General features: G+C 38.4%; 1 protein-coding gene across 3 annotated transcripts in view; it reads left to right on the top strand.

The window, feature by feature from the left end:
- The window catches only part of Phka1 (phosphorylase kinase regulatory subunit alpha 1), a 138,444-nt gene that overhangs the window by 25,936 nt on the left and 89,449 nt on the right, over window positions 1–23,059 (top strand). For all 3 annotated transcript variants that reach the window (XM_057759383.1, XM_057759382.1, XM_057759381.1), the window contains exons 6-12: window positions 14–94; window positions 4,771–4,869; window positions 8,297–8,443; window positions 12,811–12,864; window positions 14,791–14,913; window positions 20,423–20,518; window positions 21,201–21,308. In XM_057759383.1, the coding sequence (XP_057615366.1) occupies window positions 14–94; window positions 4,771–4,869; window positions 8,297–8,443; window positions 12,811–12,864; window positions 14,791–14,913; window positions 20,423–20,518; window positions 21,201–21,308 (708 nt within the window). The remainder of the gene's footprint in view (window positions 1–13; window positions 95–4,770; window positions 4,870–8,296; window positions 8,444–12,810; window positions 12,865–14,790; window positions 14,914–20,422; window positions 20,519–21,200; window positions 21,309–23,059) is intronic.

Below are 23,059 nucleotides of genomic sequence, written 5' to 3'. Positions count from 1 at the left end.
TATTTTATGCCAGGACTTTGGGATATGGGAACGTGGAGACAAGACCAACCAAGGCATCTCAGAATTGAATGCAAGTTCAGTTGGAATGGCCAAGGTACATTATATTTCTTATTTTTACCAAGTTTAGTCAGTGGAGTCTGGTTTACCTTTTCACAGATGAAACTTTAGTGTACATGCAGACCTATCACACTGTTCTTTAAACCGCAGACAAAATTCAAATTCCTCCATGAAACTATGAATAAATAGTATCAAAAGCTTTTTGTGAGTTCCAGATTTGATACCATATGGCTTTTGTGGCACATCTCTGTTTATATATCCTACAAGGACAACAAATTTAAAACGATATTCACTATCTTTGCCATTGAATAAACTAAGAGAAGCTCTTTATCCCTGCATAGTCCAGTCCCCCAAGCTTGGTATCAGATAGCAAAGTCTGAATCCTCCATCCCCTTTTACTCTCCTCTGTCTCCCATATCACTATCACCTTTCTACTTGGCTATGTCTTTTCATTCTACTAGCTCTTATTTTCTCTAGAAACAGTAAGAATTTATAAAATAGGACAAAAGGAGTAAGTTCAGACATTATTATGATAAATGTGCATTGTTCAATCACTCCTACTAAATGTTTAGGAAAGATGTGGATTGATGTGGATTGATTTTTAAAAAGGAAAGAAGTAAATACAATACATGCTGTGTTATTTCATAATGATACTGAAAGTTTAAAACTAAGTTAGGCAAAGTCTAAAAACCAAAAGAAATGAAATATAATTCAAAGCAAAAACTATTACATGGAATAAAGAGAACAAATGGGTCATGATAGACTTTTGACACAAGTATAATGAGTAAAATGTGGTCTGGAATATATTTCAATTTAAAAAGAACAAATATATTAGAAATACAAGGCAAACAGATACAATTATATAAATAATTTAACAGGAAACATTGTGAGACCGCAAACCCAAAATAAGGTCCTAGTAAGTTCTAGGCAAGTGTTCTGCTGAGTTCCATCTGTTGCTCCTTCCTTTTTATTTTGAAATCATTTTAAAGTTTCAAGAATATCGTGGAAAAAAATCTGTGCATCATTCATACAAGGTTTACTAATATTTGCTTTATCTTTCCCTCTTCCTGGTTATACACACATATGTATGTACACTTAAATGCCCACACAGGTACACACACTTTTCTAAGCTAATTGAAAATGCACAAACTACAGGCACAATGAACTGCTGCTACTCAACACTTCATTGTGAACTTTCTCAGACTCTTGTAACCATAGTTTGACCAAAATCAAGAACTAAGTGATTATTCAGAACATATTCAGGTTTTAAAATTATCCCAGTGTCATTTATAATTTAAAAATCCTTGCAACACATTATCCAGACCAGGCTAACAAGTCACATTTTGTTGTAACAGTTTTTAGCTCCACCAGTCTAGCGCAATAAATAGTCTTGACTTTGCTGACCCTGGCATTTTTGAAAAATACAGACTAGTTTTTGTTTGGTTGTTTGGCTTAGTTTGGTCTTAGGGTTTGAGTCTTTTGCCTATACACTCTACTATTGGTGTGTACTACCACCTCTAATACTTCACTCTTTTGTTTGTTTGCGGTAATATCTCATAGACCAGGATGGCCATAAAGTCAGCATATTGCTAGAGGTAATCTTGAACTGATCTGTCTGCCTTTGCCTTCCAAGAATTACATGTGTGCAACCCCACTCCATGCTTCCCACACAGCTCCATGCCCCTTGACTCTTTGCTACCCAACTCTAAACTGGTTATTCTATGTATAGAATACTTTTATTTTGTGTGGTACTTCATGATTCAGGTTATGTGTTTTTAGGAAGACCATCACAAAGGCACTGCTATCCATCTGTCATCAGAAAATGCATGATATAAATTTGTCCCATTACCATTGATTCTGTCTTTGATCACTAAGGTGTTGCCTAGTAGCTTAATCTACTATAGTTTTGCTATTCTTTCCCATTCTGTTAATGAGTTTTTGGTGCTTGCTCAACTTCTACTTATCCTTAGGTCTCTCAGTTTAGGTGTTATTTTTCCAGGGAAACCACCCAGAAATACTTCATGCTCCCAAGACAAGGTCAGGCTGGCCTCATAATTGAGGAAATACAGATAACCAATAAATACTTGAGATAATATCTAACCTTATTGAAAGTTTAAAGCAAGTGAATGCAGAAACATACCTTTAAAATCAAAGTAGAAAATTAAGATATTTTGTATTAAGAAGAGTACTGTCATATACTGCTAGTATAATTTATATTGGTAAATTATATATACATACATATATATATGTATGTATATATATTTAACATTGCATCTCAAAACTTTCCATACCCTTTGGCATAGTGATTCTACTTCAAGAAATTAATGCTTAAATATTTCAAAATGAAAACAAATAATTATTTGTTAGCTGAACAGTAAGCCTGCTATTCTGTGTGCTAGATATTGTTAGAAATACCAACCATGACCTCAAAATATTTGCAATTTGGCAAGAGATATTTATCAAAGTGCTATTTCTACAATAACAAAATGGAAGATAGCCTAGGTTTACAGCAATCAGTAAATAACCAAATTTATTTTATTACAATAATATGAGACAATATTATACCAAAATAGTTTCTATAACAAAGAAAAACTTATATTCTATATTAATTATAAAAAGATACAGTTAAGATCAGTGGTGCATGCTAATAATACTATTACTTCAAATGCAGAGGCAGGAGAATCAGAGTTCAAGGACAGCCTGTACTTTATGTGTATCTGAGACAAGCCTTAGCTACATGAGACTATGTCTCAAAAATATCAAAAAAGTTAAATTTTTTTCAAGCAAAAAAAAAAATTTTAAAAGCAAGATACCAAAGGAGAAAACTAATAGAAAACATCAATAATATTAACAGTAGGCTAATGGATAGCTCCATGGGTAAAAGTGCTTGCCATGCAAGCTTAGCCACCTGAGTTTGATATCAGAACCCATGTAAAAGTAAAGACAAATCATTCTACAAGTCATTTTCTGTCCTTCACACATGCACCATGGCACACACAAACTTGAACTCACACATACACATCATACATATATTCTCATATAGTATTATTAAAAGAAATATTAATAGGCTGATGAGTTGGCTTAGCGGGTAGAGGTGCTTGCCACCAGTCCTGATGACCTAAGTTCAGTTCCCATAACCCACATGGTAGAATAAGGAGTTCTATGAGCATGCCTCACCAGTATACACAAAATAAATATTCTTTTAAAAATTAAAGTATTTTTACTTTTGTCATCAGAAACACATATAGAAAAGCAAGAAATTAATAATTTCTAAAAATTCTCTTGAGACTGTAATCAGAGACAGCTTTTGTTTTCCAGCCACCCAGACCCAAATAATCACACAGAAACTATATTAATTATAACAAAGTTTGGTCAATGGTTCAGATGTATTCCTAGCTAGCTTTTACATCTTAAATTGACCCATTTCTGTTAATCTATGTGTTGCCATTAAGCTGTGGCTTACCAGTAAGGTTCCAACATCTTTCTCCTTCAGCAGCTACATGGCGTCTGCCTGACTCTGCCTTTTTTCTCCCTGCGTTCAGTTTAGTTTTCCTGCCTAGCTCTATTCTGCCCTGCCATAGGCCAAAGCAGCTTCTTTATTAACCAGTGGTAATAAAACATATTTATAGCATATAGAGGGGAATCCCACATCATGAGACAGAATCTCACAATGTAATTCAGGACAGCCTCAAATTTCCAGTCCTTCTGTCTCAGATATGCACATGCCCCCACACTTGGCAATTTTCTTAAAGCATGATTTTACTTATATTTAAAACTAAAAAATCAACCTCTCAAAGTAGAGCCTAGTGATGATGACTAGGATAAAGGAAAGGGAAAGAATTTAAATGATCAAGGTGTTCAGAGATTTAGGCAGACATGAGGAATAACTTTGCAGATCTGTTACTATGGAGAATCACTACAATCTATGAAAACACAGTGTATATTTTTAAAAAACATGAAAATTTTTCTTTTGCATTACCAACTAGTATTATTTATTTAAAAGTTAAATATAGTATCTTTTTAGGACATTTGCCTCTCTATGGAAACTCAGCTATGAGTCAGTGCCTGATAGTTCATGTATTATCTTGCAGCCATACAACTTCTAACATGTACTCATTTGTTTCTCAATTTTTTGACAGGGTCTGACTATGTCAGTGTTTAGCATTTTTTTTTGTTGTTTTTTGGTTTGTTTTTGTTTTTTGTTTTTGTTTTTGAGACAGTTGCTCTGTGTCCTGACTTTCTGGAACTCACAGAGATCTGCCTGCCTCTGCTTCTCAAGTACTGGAACTAAAGGCATGTGCCACCACTGCTTGGCTGTTTAGCATTTCTTATGTGCTAGTATCTTAGTTGGAGCTTCCCTGCTGAAATAATGATTCCCTATAAATCCATAGACTGTGTTCAAATTACTCTTTTAAAGCACACTACTTGACTGGATAGTGATGCGAACTCAATTTTAATTTTCCCTTGGGCAGTATGTGAGACAAAGAAAAATTCATAAGCTCCTAGGAATAAATAATGTTATTTTATTTTCTGTTCCATTAAATATAATCAAAGGCAACATCATGTAACATTGATAAGATACTAAGAAGAAAATATATGTATCATTCTTGATTTTTCTTTTCTTTTGGTTCTGGGGTTTGAGCCCTGGGCATTACACATACTAAATATGTGTTCTGCCACTGAAGTTGTCCTTTCTTCCATTGCTTCTTACAGGCAGCCCTGGAAGCACTAGATGAATTAGACTTGTTTGGTGTGAAAGGTGGGCCACAATCAGTTATCCATGTCCTGGCTGATGAAGTACAACACTGCCAGGTAAGGAAATAATGGACCATGGAATAGCAAATTTTATTCTTTCCCAGATTCAGACTTAGCACAGGCTTTAGCTTAAAGAGAGCAGTTCATCACGTTATTATTACCATGTGATCAGAAACATCTTTATCAACCATTCTATACTAAGATAAACCTGATACTAGCATGAGCTATAAGATAGATAATGTTGGTCTTAGTCAATGTGCTGTTCCTGTGAAGAAACACCATGACTACAACAGCTCATAAAAAAGCATTTAATTGGGGCTTGCTTAAAGTTTCAAAAGCTTTAGTCTATTATTAACATGGTGGGAAGCATGGCATCATGCAGGCAGACATGGTGCTGGAAAAGTAGCTGAGAGTTCTTTATCTGGATCTGTAGGCAAGAGGGAGAGAGAGATACAGGGACTAATTTGGGCTTCTGAAACCCCCAAATCTACTTCTACTGACACACTTCCTCTTAATCCTTTGTAGTAGTACTACTCCCTGCTGACCAAGCATTCAAATATATAAGCCTGTGGGAGCCATTCCTATTCAAACCACCACATTCCACTCCCTGACTACCATAGGCTTGTAGCCATAAGATAATTCAAAATTGTGTTCAGTCCATCTTTGAACATCTCCATAGTCTATAGTAGTCACAACACTGTTTAAAAGGCCTAAGTCCAAAATCCCTTCTGAGACTCCTGGTAATCTCTTAATTGTAAAAGCAAAATAAAAAAAACAGATCTCATGCTTCCAACATACAATGGCACAGAATATACATTATATTCCAAAAGGGAGAAAGGGAATGCAGTGAGGAAATACTGCATTAAAGCAAGACCAAAAACAAGCTGGGCAAACTCCAAACTACATCTCCATGTCTGATGTCAAAATCTTCTTCTGATCTCCAACTCCTTCCAGCTTTGTTGACTGTAACACACTTCTCTCTCTTGGACTGGCTCCACTCACTGTTAGCGATTCTCTTTGGCAGGTTTCCCATAGCTCTGGCATCTCCAACATTTTGGGATCTCCAACACAATCAAGGCTTCACCTTCACCACTTCATGCAATGGCCTCTCTGGGCCTCCATTCAGGGACACCCCTAAACATGTCTGGCCTCCGTGGCTTTCCTTAGCAGTGAAGAGAAATTCCACAACCCCTTTCTTGTATCCCTGGCTCTTAAGGCAGAACCATATAACTGAAGCTGCCAAGTTCTGCTGCTTGCTGGGGCTGGGACATCTCGTTCAATTACATCTGCATGAGCTTTCTGTTTTCTGTGATTTTCTTCACTGCTTAAAAATTTTCTTTAATTCCTTTTCACAAGTTGGAAACTTAGCTGGGTGGGATCTTGCCATGAGGTCACCACTCTCTTTATTTAGCATCAGGCTTTTCTTTTTTTTTTTTTTTTAAAAGTATTTATTTATTTATTTAGTGTACAATATTCTTTCTGCGTGTATGCCTGCAGGCCAGAAGAGGGCACCAGACCTTATTACAGATGGTTGTGACCCACCATGTGGTTGCTGGGAATTGAACTCAGGACCTTTGGAAGAGCAGGCAATGCTCTTAACCACTGAGCCATCTCTCCAGCCCCCAGGCTTTTCTTTTAATTTTTTATCTCCCTTAACACTGAACTTAGTGCCATTACACTTCTTGGTGCCCCCCCTTTCCCCAAACTGTACATTATGTATTTTTCTTTGCTCAGCTTGCTCATTTTCATTATAGACATGCATAAGAGTGAACACTAATAACCATGAAACAGAATCTATACTAGGCTTTTTGAAATCTCCTCTGCCCATGCCATTAAACCAGAATTCTTCAATTTATCCTCAGGCAAACTTTTGACAAGGGCATAAAGCAGTCACATTCTTTGCCAAAAATATCACAAGAACAGTCTCTAGGCCACTTGCTAATATTTCTCTCCTCTGAAACCTCTTGAGCCAGGCTGTCATAATCTACATTGCTCTCAGCACCAATATCTTCCACATTTCTAATGGTATTGCCCATTAAACCCATTTTAAAGCATTCAGCTGCTTTACTAATCTAAAGTCCCAAAGCCCACACATTCCACCAACAATATGATCAGGCCTGTCACAGTAATACCTCAGTCCCTGGTACCAACTTCTGTCTTAATCTGTGTTCTATTGCTGTGAAGAGACAGCATGACCACAGCAACTCTTATAAATGAAAGCATTTAATTGGGGCTGACTTACAGTTTCAGAGGTTTAGTCCATTATCAGCATTGTGGGAAACATGGGAACACACAGGTAGACATGGTGCTGGAGGAGCTGAATGTTCTACATCTGTATCCACATGCAGCAGGAAGAAAAAGACACTGGGACTGGCTTGGACATCTGAAACTTTAAACCATCACAGCGGTCTTCTTATCTCAGTTAAAATTATAAAATGAACCCACCATAGTATATATCCAGTTATCCATTGCTATTATATCAAGGGCCTGTGGTTTCATTTTCCAAGAATCATTTTTTATAAACATAAAAAAGGAAACAAGATATGACCTAAATGTTCTGGAAGGTGGATCTGAAACATTGTCCCTTGTTGTTTTCTGCTTAGATTTTTGGACATTAGACTGTAGTCTGGTAAAAGTTCACCCTTAGTTTTGTTTATGATTGTCACCTGTATCAAAAGTTTCTTTTCTCTGGTATGTGAAATTTCTCCTTTTCTTCAGCCCTGATTGTATTCTATAAGGTATGCTAGTGAACATAAGTTCAGCTTCTAATTTTGAAAACATTTTCTGTGGATAAAATATGCCATGGAAGAAGAAAAGGGTCATTTGTAGATAGGAAAAAGACTAGCAGGAGTAATGTACGGGCATGGAAATATGGGTGAAAAAAATAGCTAAGTGCAATGATATATGTGTCTAAAATATAAAGAAACCCATATTTTAATACTTGCTGAAAATTAATTTGAAAATATCTTAAAGGCATAATTGATCCTTTCCCTACTCTTCCCAGAAGCTGTAGTTTGTCTTAGTTTTATTATTTAAAATTTATTTATTATTTTGTGTGTATGGGGGTTTGGTCTGAGTATATATTTCCACCATATTCATGCCTTGTGCCCATGCAGGTAGAAAAGGGTATTGGAGTTATGGATGGTTGTGAGCTTCCTAGTCTTCTGGAAAAACAACCAGTGTTCTTAACCACTAATGCATCTTTCTAACCTCAGCTTTATTTTTATCTAGAACCCAAGGAACCAACAGGGTTGTGTGTGTCCCACAGATGCTTTCCAATCACAATGGGGAAGCATTGAGAGCAGGACAAAGAAAAGGGATTCCATATCAAGCAAGCTACTTTTAGGATCTCACTTTTTAATAAAATTTGGGTTTTATTCAGAAAGCTTTTGTTCCACATAAATCTTTTTGAACCAAAGCTCCTGGTCTCACCTCTTAACCAAAGTATCTAATAATAAACCATATTTTGCTACCTTTCTCTTAGTCGATCCTAAATTCACTGCTGCCCCGGGCTTCAACATCCAAAGAAGTTGATGCCAGTCTGCTGTCAGTGATCTCTTTCCCAGCCTTTGCTGTAGAGGACAGCCATTTGGTAGAGCTCACCAAACAGGAGATCATCACCAAGCTTCAGGTATGTACACATGTGCCTTTCTTCTCTTTAGAGTTGGGAGTTTAAAGGAAGATTAGTGCTTTTAGGCCTTTGAGTATAACGTATGCCAGGAATTTCAAGAAACCTGTAAGTTACGCTCTTGTCAGTAGTTTCTCTACAAAGCTTTCAAAAGCAGTCATTACTGTTGGGAATGGGACATACACTTTGGAGAACAGTTGGCATACTCTTATGAACTTTAATATATATGCACATATGTAATGTGTGATCCTACAAACATCCTTACTCCTCAGTATCTCCCCTAAAATTGATAGTGTATACTCACACGAAAACTCACAAATGTCTGTAGCAGCTTTAGCCATAATTGCAAGAACCTGGAAACCACCTTCAACTGAGAAACAAATTATACTCTATCCCTATTGAATACTACTCAATAGTAAAAAGAACAAGTTAATAATCTCTGAGATAGTATGATTCTTTTTTTCTGTATTCTTTCACACTAAATCCTGACCACAGCCTCCCCTGTCTACCTTCTCCACCTCCCCTCTCCCCAGACTCATTACCCCTCTGTTTCCCTTCAGGAAAGAGCAAGCCCCCCAGTGATAACAACTGAACCCTGCATAACAAGATGCAGTAAGACTAGGCATAAACCCTCATATCAAAGCTGGATGAGGCAATCCAGTAGGAGGAAATGATCTGATTCTTAAGTGCATTTTGCTAACAAGAAAGAACAGATCACAGAGACCATGTATACTTGTAGTGATAGGAGCTGCAGGCTGAGGCCGGACTCCCGGCTAGCTTTACTGGAAATAATTACACGGAAACTGTATTCATTAAAACACTGCCTGGCCCATTAGCTCTAGCCTCTTACTGGCTAACTCTCACATCTTGATTAACCCATTTCTATTAATGTGTATTGCCACTTGACTGTGGCTTACCGGCATGAGTCTAACCACCGTCCGTCTTGGGTAGGAAAAGCATGACGTCTGCCTGACTCTTCTTTCTTTCTCTCAGCATTCTGTTCTGTCTACTCCACCCACCTAAGGGCTGGCCTATCAAAAGGCCAAGGCAGTTTCTTTATTAACCAATGAAAGTAACACATAGACAGATGACCTACATCACATACTTTTTTGATTCCATTAATGTGACACTCTGAAAGAGGGAAAACCAAAGAGAGGAAAACAATTGGTGATTAAAAGAAATTGGAGGGAGAAATTATCTATAAAGACAGACTTCTAGAGAAATTTGAGCATGATGGGACAATTGTCATGGTATGTCAAGGATCAGTCTTGATTGGATTCACATGTTCTATGGTAGGAGTATGAGGATTAATTAGAATTATTAAGCAAAAAGTAACAGAAATAAGAGAGAAATAAGAGATGAAACACAGAACACCATGGAGAGGGAAATTCAGTGAATACTGAACCACCCCTTTATTTTCCACATGTCTTTTTATACCCCACTCCAAAAGGGGAAGGGGAGCAACAGACTTCATTAACATGATAAAAGGAATAAACAGAGCATCTCTGACCTTTGGTCAAGATGGAGCTGATACACCTCTGTTAACCACTCTAGGCCAGGACTTCCTGTTTTGTAGCCACTTATTGTCAACAACTTTGAAAGAACAAAGCAAGCTCCAACTCTCTGACCTCTAGTCAAGGTGAAATGGTCTCAATTCTGTGGACCCTGACAGTGGTAGACAATGACTATGTTTGCCTAATGTCATGAAATTGTATACCACAAAAGTATACAACCATGATGTGGTAAGAAAAGTGAAATTCAGGGGCTGGAGAGATGGCTCAGTGGTTAAGAGCACTAGCTGCTCTTCCAGAGGTCATGAGTTCAATTCCCAGCAACCACATGGTGGCTCAAAACCATCTCTAATGAGATCTGGAGCCCTCTTCTGGCATGTGGAGGCAGAATGGTGTATACATAATAAATAAATAAATCAAAAAAAAAAAAGAAAAGAAAAGTGAAATTCAGACTAGAAGGTGACTCTTAAATGCATTACAAATGAATTGAATAACCACACTGAAGAGGGTAGACAAAATGACCTAAATCTAGTAAAAGTGTTTTTTTTTTTTATTGTTGAATGGATACTGTAAACCCAAGGCAAAACTAACCATATATAAACACTGTACCGTAGTTTATGTGTCAGAAAACTACACCCTGTGAATTGGCCAGTTGTCCTTGTAAATAAAGTTTTATTAATCCTGCCATGTTTCTATACCATATACTGTTCCTTTCAAATAGCAGAGCTCAGTAATTTTAATAAAGGCTACACGGCCTGACAAACCAGAAGTATTAATTTTCTGTCCCTTTAATGTGAAGTTGGCAAACTCCTGCTCTAGTTGATAAAATTGTTCCTCAAAGGCATTAAGTTAAAAAGTATGTATGTTTTCTCACTGTTAAAGAAAGATATTGCAAATAAGGCATGGAAAGCTAAAATGAACTCTCATGCTATTGTGGAAATGTGTGTGTGTGTGTGTGTGTGTGTGTAGGCATGTGTGTGTGGGGGAGAGAGAGAGGAAGAAAGAAAGAGTTGGGGGAGAGAGAGAGAAACAGACAGGCAGAAACAGAGGAATGCATGCCTATCTATGTGTTGAGATTGTTCAGATCTTGGCTTTTAAATACCATTACCCCCCAAAGTGGATCAGGAATCCTTGATAAGTGGTTGATTTGAGGATCACATTACAAAAGATACAAAAGATCTGAAGCATCTTAAGGCTTCAGACAGTAAAGAACTCAAAAAGGTTTGGGAATGACTGGTCATGGTGGTATGCACCTTTAATCCAGTTCCTGGGAGGCAGAGGCTCGTAATCCTCTGTGAGTTCACCAGCCTAGTCTACAGAGTGAGTTCCTGGACAGCCAAGGTTTACATAGAGAGGCACTGTCTCAGACCCCCCCCCAAAAGAAGATTGTTAATGTCAAATTTCTTCTTGCAGTAGATGGTAATTAACACAGAAACCCACAAGTGGACGATGTGCAAAGAGTAAGAAGCCTTTGGAACACTCAGCCCTAAATGGGTTGTCTTCATCCAAAACCCTGGCCTCAAGGCTCAGGAATCTATGTGGAAGAGGAGTCAGAAAGAGTTTAGGAGCCAGAGCTGGTGAATGACTCAAAGGAAACAAACAGTGCCATTCAGACATGATAGGACTGATACCATGTTAACTCAGAGACTGTGACAGTACTCACAAGATCTACTCGGGTTCAAACCAGACAAAATCCTAATATAGAGAAGGGGAAATGAACACAAAATCTCATCCTTAACCAAGAAGTTATTTGCAATTGCTGTCTGCCAGGAAGGGAAAATCAGTTTTCTCCAATGGAGTGTCAGTGAGTGTTACCAATCACACTCTAGGGTAGATTCCATGTCCAAGAAGACAACACAGATTGGATGCTATGCTCTTTATTTTGGTACTTTTGTTTATTTGCTTGTTTGTTTGTTTTTTGGTTTTCTGAGACAGGGTTTCACTGTAGTTTTAGAGCCTGGCCTGGAACTAGCTCTTGTAGACCAGGCTGGCCTTGAACTCACAGAGATCCACCTGCCTCTGCCTCCTGAACGCTGGGTTTAAAGGCGTGCGCCACCACCGCCTGGCCTATTTTGGTGCTTTTAATCTTCCTGCTTTTCTTTATCTTAATTTTCTTTTTGTTTGTTTTTCTTTCTTAGAGAAACAGAGAACATGAAAGTTAGGTGGGTAGTGAGGAGATGGGAAGGATCTGGGAGGAGTTGGGGGACAGAAAAGAAAATGATCCAAATACTGAGTATTGGGTCCTTATGATTACACAGGAAATACTTTACCCACTGAGCCATCACCTGAGTCCTGTGGTGTGGGATTTTGAACTGGATCCTGGAATAGAATAAAAAAGGACAGTGATTAAAAACTCAGTGAAATCTAAATAGGTTTTATAATTCAATTAATATTAGCATATCAAAGTTAATTTTTAGTTCTAATGTATGTTCCTGTAGTTACATTAGTTAATATAAGGAGATGAGATTTGATGGGCATAGTGAGAGTATGTAATGTCTGTAACTTTTATAAGTCTAAGATAATTTCAAAAAATTAAAAATATATTTAAAAAATAAACTATGGTCTCTTGGGAGCTGTGTGTACTGTGGGAAGAACTGCACAGATTGTTAATTAGCTTGTAGACTTGGCCTAAAGGTGGACAGTCATGGAGAAGATACTGCTAGGCATGTTGTTTTGGGGAAGAACCTGTAACATACTTCTTGCTTGAAAGGACATTGCTGCTGCTGCTGTTGAGCTGATTTTGAGTTCTGTGTCTGTGGTGGTGAGAGATTGGTACATGGAGATGTTTGAGGATGTGCTTCTGCTTGTGGAGTCATACAGATAATACAAGCTTCAGGGCCTTTTTCTCTGTGTCCCCAGGGTCGTTATGGTTGCTGTCGTTTTCTACGAGATGGATATAAAACTCCTAAAGAGGTAGGTTTCTGGGGCTGGAGAGGTGGCTCAGCTTTTAAGAGCACTAGCTGCCCTTACAGAGGTCAAAAATTCAATTCCTAGTACCTACATGGTGGTTCACAACCATCTACAATGAGATCTGGTGCCCTCTTCTGGTGGCAAGTGTACATGCAGGAAGAACTCTATACATAATAAATAAGCCTTAAAAAAGAGGTAGGTTTCCTTTCACCACAGGGAATTGGGCAGAATTGTCCCTTTTCTTTGTAGCCTCATTCAGAGATAAGTTACCTCACTGATAGAATTTTTGCAGATCATTAAAGGGAATAATAAGTGATGTTTGCTGTATTTATTGGACTTTGCTGCCAAGTTTTGACATTGGTAATAAATAAATAAATAATAATATGTTCAAAAGTAAATAAAATAAAGGCTGTTTTTTCTTTCATTTGATTAGTTTAAGGAAAGAACTACCAATAGATGCCAAAATCTATGAACAGTTTTAAATACAAATAGCATTTACATAATATTCAAATATGCCCCCCAAAATATTTAATCAATCCAAAGGAAAGGCACTTTCCATCAGTACATCTTTTTGTCTGCCTGTTGTAGTCCCTTTTCTGTTGTCCGGGACACAGTACTGCAGACTGAGTTGTAAAATGGGTACACTTGGGCTCACAGTTCCGTAGGCTCAGAATCAAGAGGTCCACATCTGCTGACAAGAGTCCCAAGGTGTGATCCAGGGAGTACTGGTGTGCCCCAATCCCTTCTGGTCTCTTTCCTTTTGACAAAGCCAGCGGGTTCAGTCTCCACCCTAATGGCCTTATTGAATCCTGATCTGTCCTGCAGGCTCCACCTCTAAGTTGTGTAGTTTATTCTGTTTCTCCCCACTAGTACTTCACAATATGGATGAAATTTCAGCCCATCAAGCCTTAAGGACACCAAACCTAAACTGTTCCAAGATTAGTAGTTTGTATTTGGTTAGTTATAAACAGAACTTGTTTGTGAAAATATAAGTTCTCCTTGAAAAAAAGTATGGCTTGGGCCAGCTTTTCAAGAACTATTATGAATGCTTGTGTAGCATGCTCAATGCCCTGCGTTCCAGTCCCAGTACCACACAGAAGAGAGGAACTATGTTCTTTTTAAATTAAGTGTAAAATCTTGTCTACCTCCTCACTTCTACTTTCTTATTCAGCCCGGAGTTTGACTTTTGCCCCTTTCTTGAAGTTTTCCCTATTTGGATTTCCACAGTACTGCACTCTCATGGTTCTTGGCTCTCTGTCTTTGGATCCCTCATTCTGAAGACTTGCCAGGATTCCCTTCTTGTACAGGCCATTCATTCTTTCCCACAAAGGCCATCTGTGGCTAGTGTTGCCTCTCTTAGGTTGATTACAAAGCAGTCCTACACTGATGGTTAGTTAATATTGTCAGCTTGACGGGATCAAGGAGATGAGCCTTTGGTTATGCCTGTGAGGGTATTATTAGGTTAATTAAAGTAGGAAGATCTACCCTAAAAGCGAGTGGCAGTATTTCCTGGGTTTAAGGCCTGGGCTGCATGGAAAGGAAAAGCTAGCTGCATTCCAGCATTTATTGTACTCTTCCTGACTGTAGAAGCAGTTGTGATCAGCTGCTGAAGCTTCTGCTACCTTCTCTGTCCTTTATGATGAATTGTACCCTTGAACTCTGAGCCAAAGTAAACTCTTACTTCATTTGATTTGATTTTGTCAGATTAGTTTATCATGGGACAAGAAAAGTAACACACATTTTCGTATATCTCTTGTGATTCCTTATTATTTCAAGACTAGTCATTGGACGTTTTCATAGAGCACTTGCTTCCCTGATGCCATCTTTGAAACAAATGTTCTAGTAAAACTCCTACTACAATACCTCTAAACTAAGGATATAAATCCAATCTCTGAGCGACAGGACAGACTTTATTCTATTTTTGTCTAGGATCCAAATCGTCTATACTATGAACCAGCTGAGCTGAAGTTATTTGAAAACATTGAGTGCGAATGGCCATTGTTCTGGACATACTTTATCCTTGATGGGGTCTTCAGTGGGAACGCAGAACAGGTAATGAGCTGGGAGAAGAGCTCTGAGCAAGCTGCTCCTGTTGTATCTTCTTCTTTCAGTTAATGGCTCTATCTGTATTGACTGCCCAAATTGGAGTCTTCTGACTACCAAATAGACAGAGTTGTCTGTCTCCTAGAGACTTGTAGCTGATAATAGTGAATTAGGAATTGGGGAACACTGTGGTTGGAATGTAAAATAAAATTTTAAAAAGTAAATTTAAAAAATTAAAAAAATAAAAGTTACTATATAAAAAAAGAATTGGGAAATTCTAACTGGGCCGTGGTGAGACACTCCTTTAATCCCAGCACTCAGGAGGCAGAAGCAGGTGGATCTCTGTTGGTTCTGATGCCAGCCTGATCTACAAAACGAGTTCCAGGACAGCCATTGCTGTTACACAGAGAAACCCTGTCTGGAAAAACCAAAAGCAAAACAACTACAAAAAAATTTTGGGAAACTCAGATTGTTTTTTTTTTTCTTCAATCCTGACCATCCAAGTGTTGTCAGTGACTTCTTCGATTTCATTGTCTCTGTAGGTGAAATTTTTTCTTTCATTAAAGAAGATTGTCAAGTTAAGGATGTTAAAATATTAATTACTTCAATTTCATCATTACACACCATATACATGAGTTGAAGTATAACACTGTAGCCCACAAATTTCTATATTTCTAAAAAGGAATTTTTGCTGCAGTGACACATGTTTGTAGTCCCAGGACTCAGGCTAGGGTAGGCAGATCAAGAGTTTGAGACCAGTCTACGCTAAATAGCAGGACCATCTCAAATAATATTTTCAGAAAAGGTATCCTTGGGTGATAGAGAGATGGTTCCTTGGTTAACAGCACCTTTTGCTCGTCCACAGGATGCAGGCTCAATTCCCAGCATGCACATGACAGCTCACAAACATCTGTAACTCCAGTTCCAGGGGCTCCAAAGCCGCCTTCTAAGCCTTATGGGTAACAGGTACCCATGTTGTTCACATACATATATGCAGGTGAAATACTCAGTACATAAAATAAAAAAATAATCTTTCCAAAAAATTCCAAAATTTATTTGAAAGTTCACAATAAAGATATGCTGTAAATTCAAAACCCGGTTAGTTCTATTATAATTAGATAGCATCCCTTTGAAAATATCACCATGAAATGCATAGTCAAGAAATTTAAAAACTATAGAACAGAAAAATGGGGTGAGGAACAGAGTACTAAAACTGTATGTATGGCTTAGTGTAGTGCTACACACCTTTAATCCCAGAACTGTGGAGAAAGAAGCAGGAGGATTTCTGTGAGTTGATGTAGCACAACTAATAAAAACCCAGAAACACATATTGGAATTCAAGCTGAAGATCAGAAAAACAAAGTGGCCAGGCACTGACTCTTATCTCTACCTCAGATAGAAATGGGTAATCCTGCCTCCAGGAATCCTCAGACTGAGACTGTGTCTGAGAGCTATCTCCTCCCGTCTTATATTCCTCTCTAGGGCTGGGATTAAAGTTGTGCACCACCACTGCCCGGCCTCTATGGCTAACTAGTGTGGCTTCTGTGATTAAAGGTGTGTGCCACAACCATCTGGCCTCTGTGGCTAACTAGTGTGACTGCTGGGATTGAAGGTGTGTGCCACCACTCCCTGGCCTGCACAGCAGACTCCTGTGGCTGCTTTGCACTCTGATCTTCAGGCAAGCTTTATTTATTAAAACACAAATAATACACCAATAGTTTGAGTAACCTGCTCTACACAGTGAGTTCTAGGCCAGTCAAGACTATATAGTAAGACTATGTCTCAATAATTAGTAAATGTATGTTTGTATATAACAAAATGATAGAAAGCTAGTTGGAAAAAAAACAGTGGCACAGTTTCCAACATGTTAAATGGTCAAATATTTAAGTGCTACAATAGGTCTTATAGTTAAACCTTGAAAAGAGCCTGAATTTTGCTCGTAGAAGTGTTTGACCTTCTTTGTGCCAGTTTACCTGGCTGGTACTTTTGCCCACTAGCCTGTATGTAAGAGGAAGAAAACAAAAGAAAAATAAAATAAATGATAGAAATCAGAGGGGAAAAACAACAAAATACAGAGGAAACGTTAGAATGGGCTGAGAGGAATGGGGACAGTTAAAGAAAGAGGAAGGCACCCATTTTGCAACCAGAGCAGCTGTTAGGTGCTCATAGCTTAGAAGTTATGATGTGCTTAAAGAAAGGTCATATACACTATGGAACACTACAACAACAGATGTAGACTGATGTGGTTCCCTGGCCTTGTTCGGTAAGTACATGTCTGTGTAGTTTTAAATAGCTTAGTTCAGCACAGCTGTGTTCTCAGGAAGAAATTGCACGTAAGCAAACATCAAATTCATGTTATACTCTGTAGACTGCAAAAACAGTCCTGCACACAGATAAGCAGTGGAGAAGCCAAGAAAAGTTAAGCACACATCTCATCTCTCCAAAGAGGGAAGATAATTTGGCTGTTCTCCCAGAATGCTGGGGAAAAATATAGTTTGCAGCCTAGTAATCATTTGCTATCTGTTGAGCCAGCCTCTACCCATATCACCCAGAATATTGTGTTTATCCCGGATTCTTTCCCCTGACACCTTGAGCATTACTTCTAAACCATAAAACTCATCATTTGTACCTTATAATAGCCTAAATAACATCGATGTTTTCTTAGGGCCAGGCATTGTATTTACCTCAGTCATTCTTACGCCCTTATCTTGACCATTGTTTTCTAAGTCAACAAGAACCCATCTTACACATGAAGCTGTATGTACTTTGTAAAAAGTTTCAATGCAGACATGTCTTAAACTTTGTTGTACTCATGAGGCTGAGTTAATTGTTATTAGAATACTTTTTTTCCTAAATTGTGTTGTGCTTAAATATAGCAAAAATAAATAAGCTGATGTCAGACTCTAGAAGTTCTGGCCCAGCATCGGTTACCAAATTCCAGCTGATCCAAGTTTCAGTCTTATCTCACCATAATCATTTTCCCCGACCTGTAAGCCTGCAGGAACCCCTCCACAATACTTAAGTTGTACCCTAATTTATTAAACACATTTTAAAACTTTGTAAATTTTAACAATATCCTAATTATACAACAAAGCAGCTGGGATGAAGCTATTATGTTAAAGAACTATGTATTCCCCCATAAATTATGGTTTTGTTGTTTTTTTTTTTTTTTTACTTCTTATGATCCCAAGGCCTTGTATACGCTAGGCCCACTGAGCTGCGTCCCGACTCTTTCCCTTTTTATAGTTTATGAATTACTGTGTTTCAGCAAATCATTAAGTAAATAACATAAACCTAACCATAATAGCAGCCCAACCTAGAGAGGAGTGATGACAAAGGTAATTAATGGGAAGGTGTATATGAGGAAAGTACTGTGATGAACATATATAAAAATATAATAAAATCCATTATTTTATATACTAACTAAAAGCAATTAATAAAAACGTAGATTTAAAAGCCTATTCAAAGGGCTGGAGAGATTTCTCAGTGGTTAAAAACATTTGCTACTTTTACAGAAGACCAAAGTTAGATCCCAGCATCCATATCAGACAGTTCACAACCACCTGTAACTCCAGTTCCAGGAGGTGCTAATCCCTCTTCTTCAGGCACATGCGTGTGCGTGCACGCGCGCGCACACACACACACACTGATGTATACACATATAAATAAAAGTAAACTTAAATAAAATAAAAGCCAAGTCAAGAACTAGAGAGATGGTTCAATGATTAAGAGCACATAATGTTCTTCCAGAAAATCCAAGTTTGATTCTTTACATTCTTGTCATGTGGCTCACAAATTCTTGTAGAGTTACAACTCCAGATTCAGGAGATCTGGCACATCTGGCTTTCAAGGGTACCAGCACACATGATCATATACCCCCACACTGACACATATGCATACATATAATTTGTAGAAATAAAACTTTTTATCAGTCATAGTGGCACACACCTTTAATCCCAACACTTGGGAGGCAGAAGCAGATGGATCTCTGTGAGTTTAAGCCCAGCCTGGTTAACATAGTGAGTTCCAGGGTGGCAAGAGCTACATAGTGAGACCCTGTTTTCAAAACAAACAAAACAACAAAAAATAATTTTTAAAATATATTTTAATTGAAATAGAATTTCATCATTTCCCTCTTCCTTTCCTCTGTCCAGATCTTCCCAGCTTCCTTCTCTCAAACTTCACACACACTCTTAAGTTGATAGCCTCTTAAAAAATACATGTTAAACAAGAAAGAACTGGGTCAAGAAGGTACACTTAAGGTAATAGAGCAGATCACTTAGGCCCTTGAAGACAGACTGAGTCAGAGTAAACTACACTAAATCAGGTATTTGCTTAATAAACTACAAGTTCAGAACCTCTTAGAACTTAATCCCCATGTTAAAGGACTTCAATTACACATACCTACTAGAATGAAACAAAAATGAAATGTGTTAAAGTATACAAAAAGTCATGTGATATTTGATCTTTAAAAAACATGTAATAAACCTGCATTAGTTAGGGTTTCTTTTTTTAATTAATTTATTTATTTATTAAAGATTTCTGCCTCCTCCCCGCCACCGCCTCCCATTTCCCTCCCCCTCCCCCAGTCAAGTCCCCCCTCCCTCTTCAGCCCTAAGAGCAATCAGGGTTCCCTGCCCTGTGGGAAGTCCAAGGACCACCCACCTCCATCCAGGTCTATTAAGGTGAGCATCCAAACTGCCTAGGCTCCCACAAAGCCAGTACGTGCAGTAGGATCAAAAACCCATTGCCATTGTTCTTGAGTTCTCAGTAGTCCTCATTGTCCGCTATGTTCAGTGAGTCCGGTTTTATCCCATGCTTTTTCAGACCCAGGCCAGCTGGCCTTGGTGAGTTCCTGATAGAACATCCCCATTGTCTTAGTGTGTGGGTGCGATCCCGAATTTCCTGAGAAACCACCACACTGCTTTCCAAAGTGGTTGCACAAGTTTGCATTCCCACCAGCAATGGATGAGTCTACCCCTTCAGGGTTTCTACTGCTGTGACAAAACACCATGACCAAAAGGCAGTTTGGGGAGAAAAGGGTTTATTTGACTTATATATCCTGAATCACAATCCATTAAGGGAAGCTAAGGTGGCAGGAACTCAAACAGGACAGGAACCAGGAGGCAGAAGCAGAGGCCATGGAGAGGGGCTGCATACTGCCTTGCTCCCCGTGGCTTGCCCAGCCTGCTTTCTTATACAACCTGGGACCACCAGCCCGTGGTTGGCTTCACCCACAATGGGCTGGGCTTTTTCCTATCAATTACTACTTAAGAAAATGGTCTCCAGGCTTGCCTGCCGTCGGTTCTTATGGAGGCATTTTCTCAGTCGTGGCTCTGTCCTCTTAGAGGATTATAGTTTGTGTCAACTTGACACAGTACCATTGCCCCTTTCCTCTCCCTTTTACTTGGCTAAATAAGCTCTTTTGTAGTAGTGCTTTCTTTGACTCTGTCTTTCTGCTATGTTTCCGTAGAAAGTCTCTAAAAGTTTGGGTTTTTTTCTTTCTTTAATTCTGCAGGTCCAAGAATATAGAGAGGCTCTTGATGCAGTTCTCATCAAGGGCAAAAATGGAGTCCCACTTCTTCCAGAGCTGTACAGTGTTCCCCCTGACAAGGCAAGTTGGATAGCACTGGCCCATTGACAGGAGAGGAACCGTATTTCTGAGATGCTGAATCAATAGTTGTTTGAGTCAAATAGTTTTGTGATTTTTGTATCCGGTGATCTTAATATTCTAACAATTTGGTTTTCAGATTATGACAACAAATAGGTGATTTAATTCCTTCAGAAATAAATTAAAGCAGTCTCAATTATTTGACTACTTTACAGTGAGATATGAATGAAAACAAATCTCAGTTCTGAGAATAATGTACAGATCAGTAGATGGAACCAAACTGTTGTCCTGTGCCAGCTCGCAGGACTTGGTATCCTCTGAAGCCAGTAATCGGGGACTGTTGGAGTAGATGAGGCTTGGAAAAATGAAGCAAGTATTGTTTTTGTTTACCATTGTGAAGGAGAATTAGACATGGCAGAGATACAGGTTTTCCTTCTGGTGGGGGTTTGGAGAATAAGTTCCTAGTGGCGTCAGCAGTGTCACCTGAGGATTAAGAATATGCTTTAGCCACCCCCAGCACACCGATACAGTCTGCATTTGCACAGGATCCTTGGGTGATTTGGTCACACATCACAGCTTGAGCACTTCCCTACTTTTCAATCCTAATCAGAACTGTCTTTTATCATCTAGTATCTTAAGCTTTCTATTATTGCCTCTCATTTGACCTCTTTATCGCTTCATTTAGGTTGATGAAGAATATCAAAATCCTCACACTGTGGATCGAGTCCCCATGGGAAAATTGCCTCACATGTGGGGTCAGTCTCTATACATTTTAGGAAGCTTGATGGCAGAGGTAAGACTTCAAAGCTATCCCACCTTTTATTTTTTTATTTGCCTTATTCACCATATGATCAGATTTGCAATGAACTCCCTAAATTCAAACGATATCTTCTTCCTTTTGTTCTTTGATTTAATTATAACTTTTCTTCCCAGTATTCAGCATGGGGTTATGGCCAGCGCTTGACAAAAATCTCTTGCTCCCTGGCAGCCATGTCCACCCTGCCATCCACAGTTCCCTATTCTGGCATTGTACTTGGTGTTGTTCAGGAATAAAGTTGTGGCTCTTTCCCTTTCAAAACTCCCCTCAGTGCTTTGCCTGGTGACTAACGAATGCAGTTATGTTTAATGGTTATTGGTAATGGATTAAATGTCAACCTTTGTAAGCAACGTGAGGCTTTGTTCCTCAACTGAATTACCTGATTACTTTGAGCACTTTGGCTAGTGCTTGATAATAACAGTGTGCTCTTTCTGCTTTGTTAATATTTCTGTTTTTATTTTTTGGTAAGGAGCTCTCTAAATGTTCTTTAGACCACATTCTGTTAAGATGGCTCTTAACAGAGTTAATGAGGCACAATTTTGTATTCAGTTTCTTTGGGGGACATTTCGAGCCTACATAGAAAAAAAATTCTTCTAAAAAGTTTTCCAGTACTTCTTGAAAATCCTATTTCCCACATTATAGGTTATTTAAAAAAAAAAAAGGAAACAGTCTTGCTATGTAACAGTAGCTGGCATTGACCTTTCCCCATAGATCAAGCTGGCCTTGAACTTGCAAGGAACCTTCTTTGTTTGTTTCCTGAGTTCTGGGATTACAGGTGTGTGTTATCACACCTAGCATGGTTGTTTTGATATTATAGGCCCAGGTTTCTGGAAAACCTTGTTTGGAACTTACCTGGAATTTCTAAGTAAGATTTTCCCCTGCTTATATGGCCATTTATTTTCTGCAGCTGTATTCTTGGTTTTGTTTTCTGTGCCCATGGCTGTTTGATAATCTTTAATTAACATGAGCTTGGAGCTAGCACTAATGAGCATAATGCTTTAAAGCAATTGTCCTAGCAGCTTTCTCATCCAACAATAAATTAAATTGAGCGAAAACAGGAAGGATTCAATATTATTAAAGAAAAATGGGTGAGTTCATCTTATTTCACAACATATGGGAACTAAGTAAAAAGATTTCTGCTAGCCAAAAAGCACAGCAAATGCAGGGACAAATAAGCAAACAATGTTTATTATAATTTTTAGTTTAATTTATTTTGAGAATTTCATGCATGAATGTTCTATTTATATTATCTTCACCTATTGCTTCCTTCCACACACACAGCTGCCTGGTCCATTTAGTGTTGTTTGTACATGTATTTATTTAGGACTGACCACTTGGGCCTGTCAGGGTCTCATTCCTGGAGAAAACTGATTCTCCCTGTCTCAGCATCTATTAATTGTCTGTAGCTCTTTGTCTAGGTCTTCTGAGATTTTTCCCCACTCATATTAGTATGCCTACTGATAGTATCATTGCGCCAGTCTTGTTTAGGTGACCATGTTTAAAATTTCATGGGTGAAGCTTCCCTGGCACATACAGAAAGTGCAATGCATCATAGCAGATGTTCTGGTTCTCTGGCTCTTAAAATCCTTCCATTCGCTTTTCTGTTATGTTCCCTGAACCTTAGATGTCGGGGCATTGTAGATGTATTGATAGGGGTTGGGTACCTCAAAGGCATTTGTTCTCTGCATTTTAACCACTTGTGGTATTCTTTATCAATCTCTGCTGCA

The sequence above is a fragment of the Chionomys nivalis genome, chromosome X, assembly GCF_950005125.1.
Source record: "Chionomys nivalis chromosome X, mChiNiv1.1, whole genome shotgun sequence".
In the NCBI taxonomy this organism is placed as follows: Eukaryota; Metazoa; Chordata; class Mammalia; order Rodentia; family Cricetidae; genus Chionomys; species Chionomys nivalis.
Note: the sequence above shows the minus strand (reverse complement) of the source record. Positions and strands in the feature narration are given on the sequence as shown.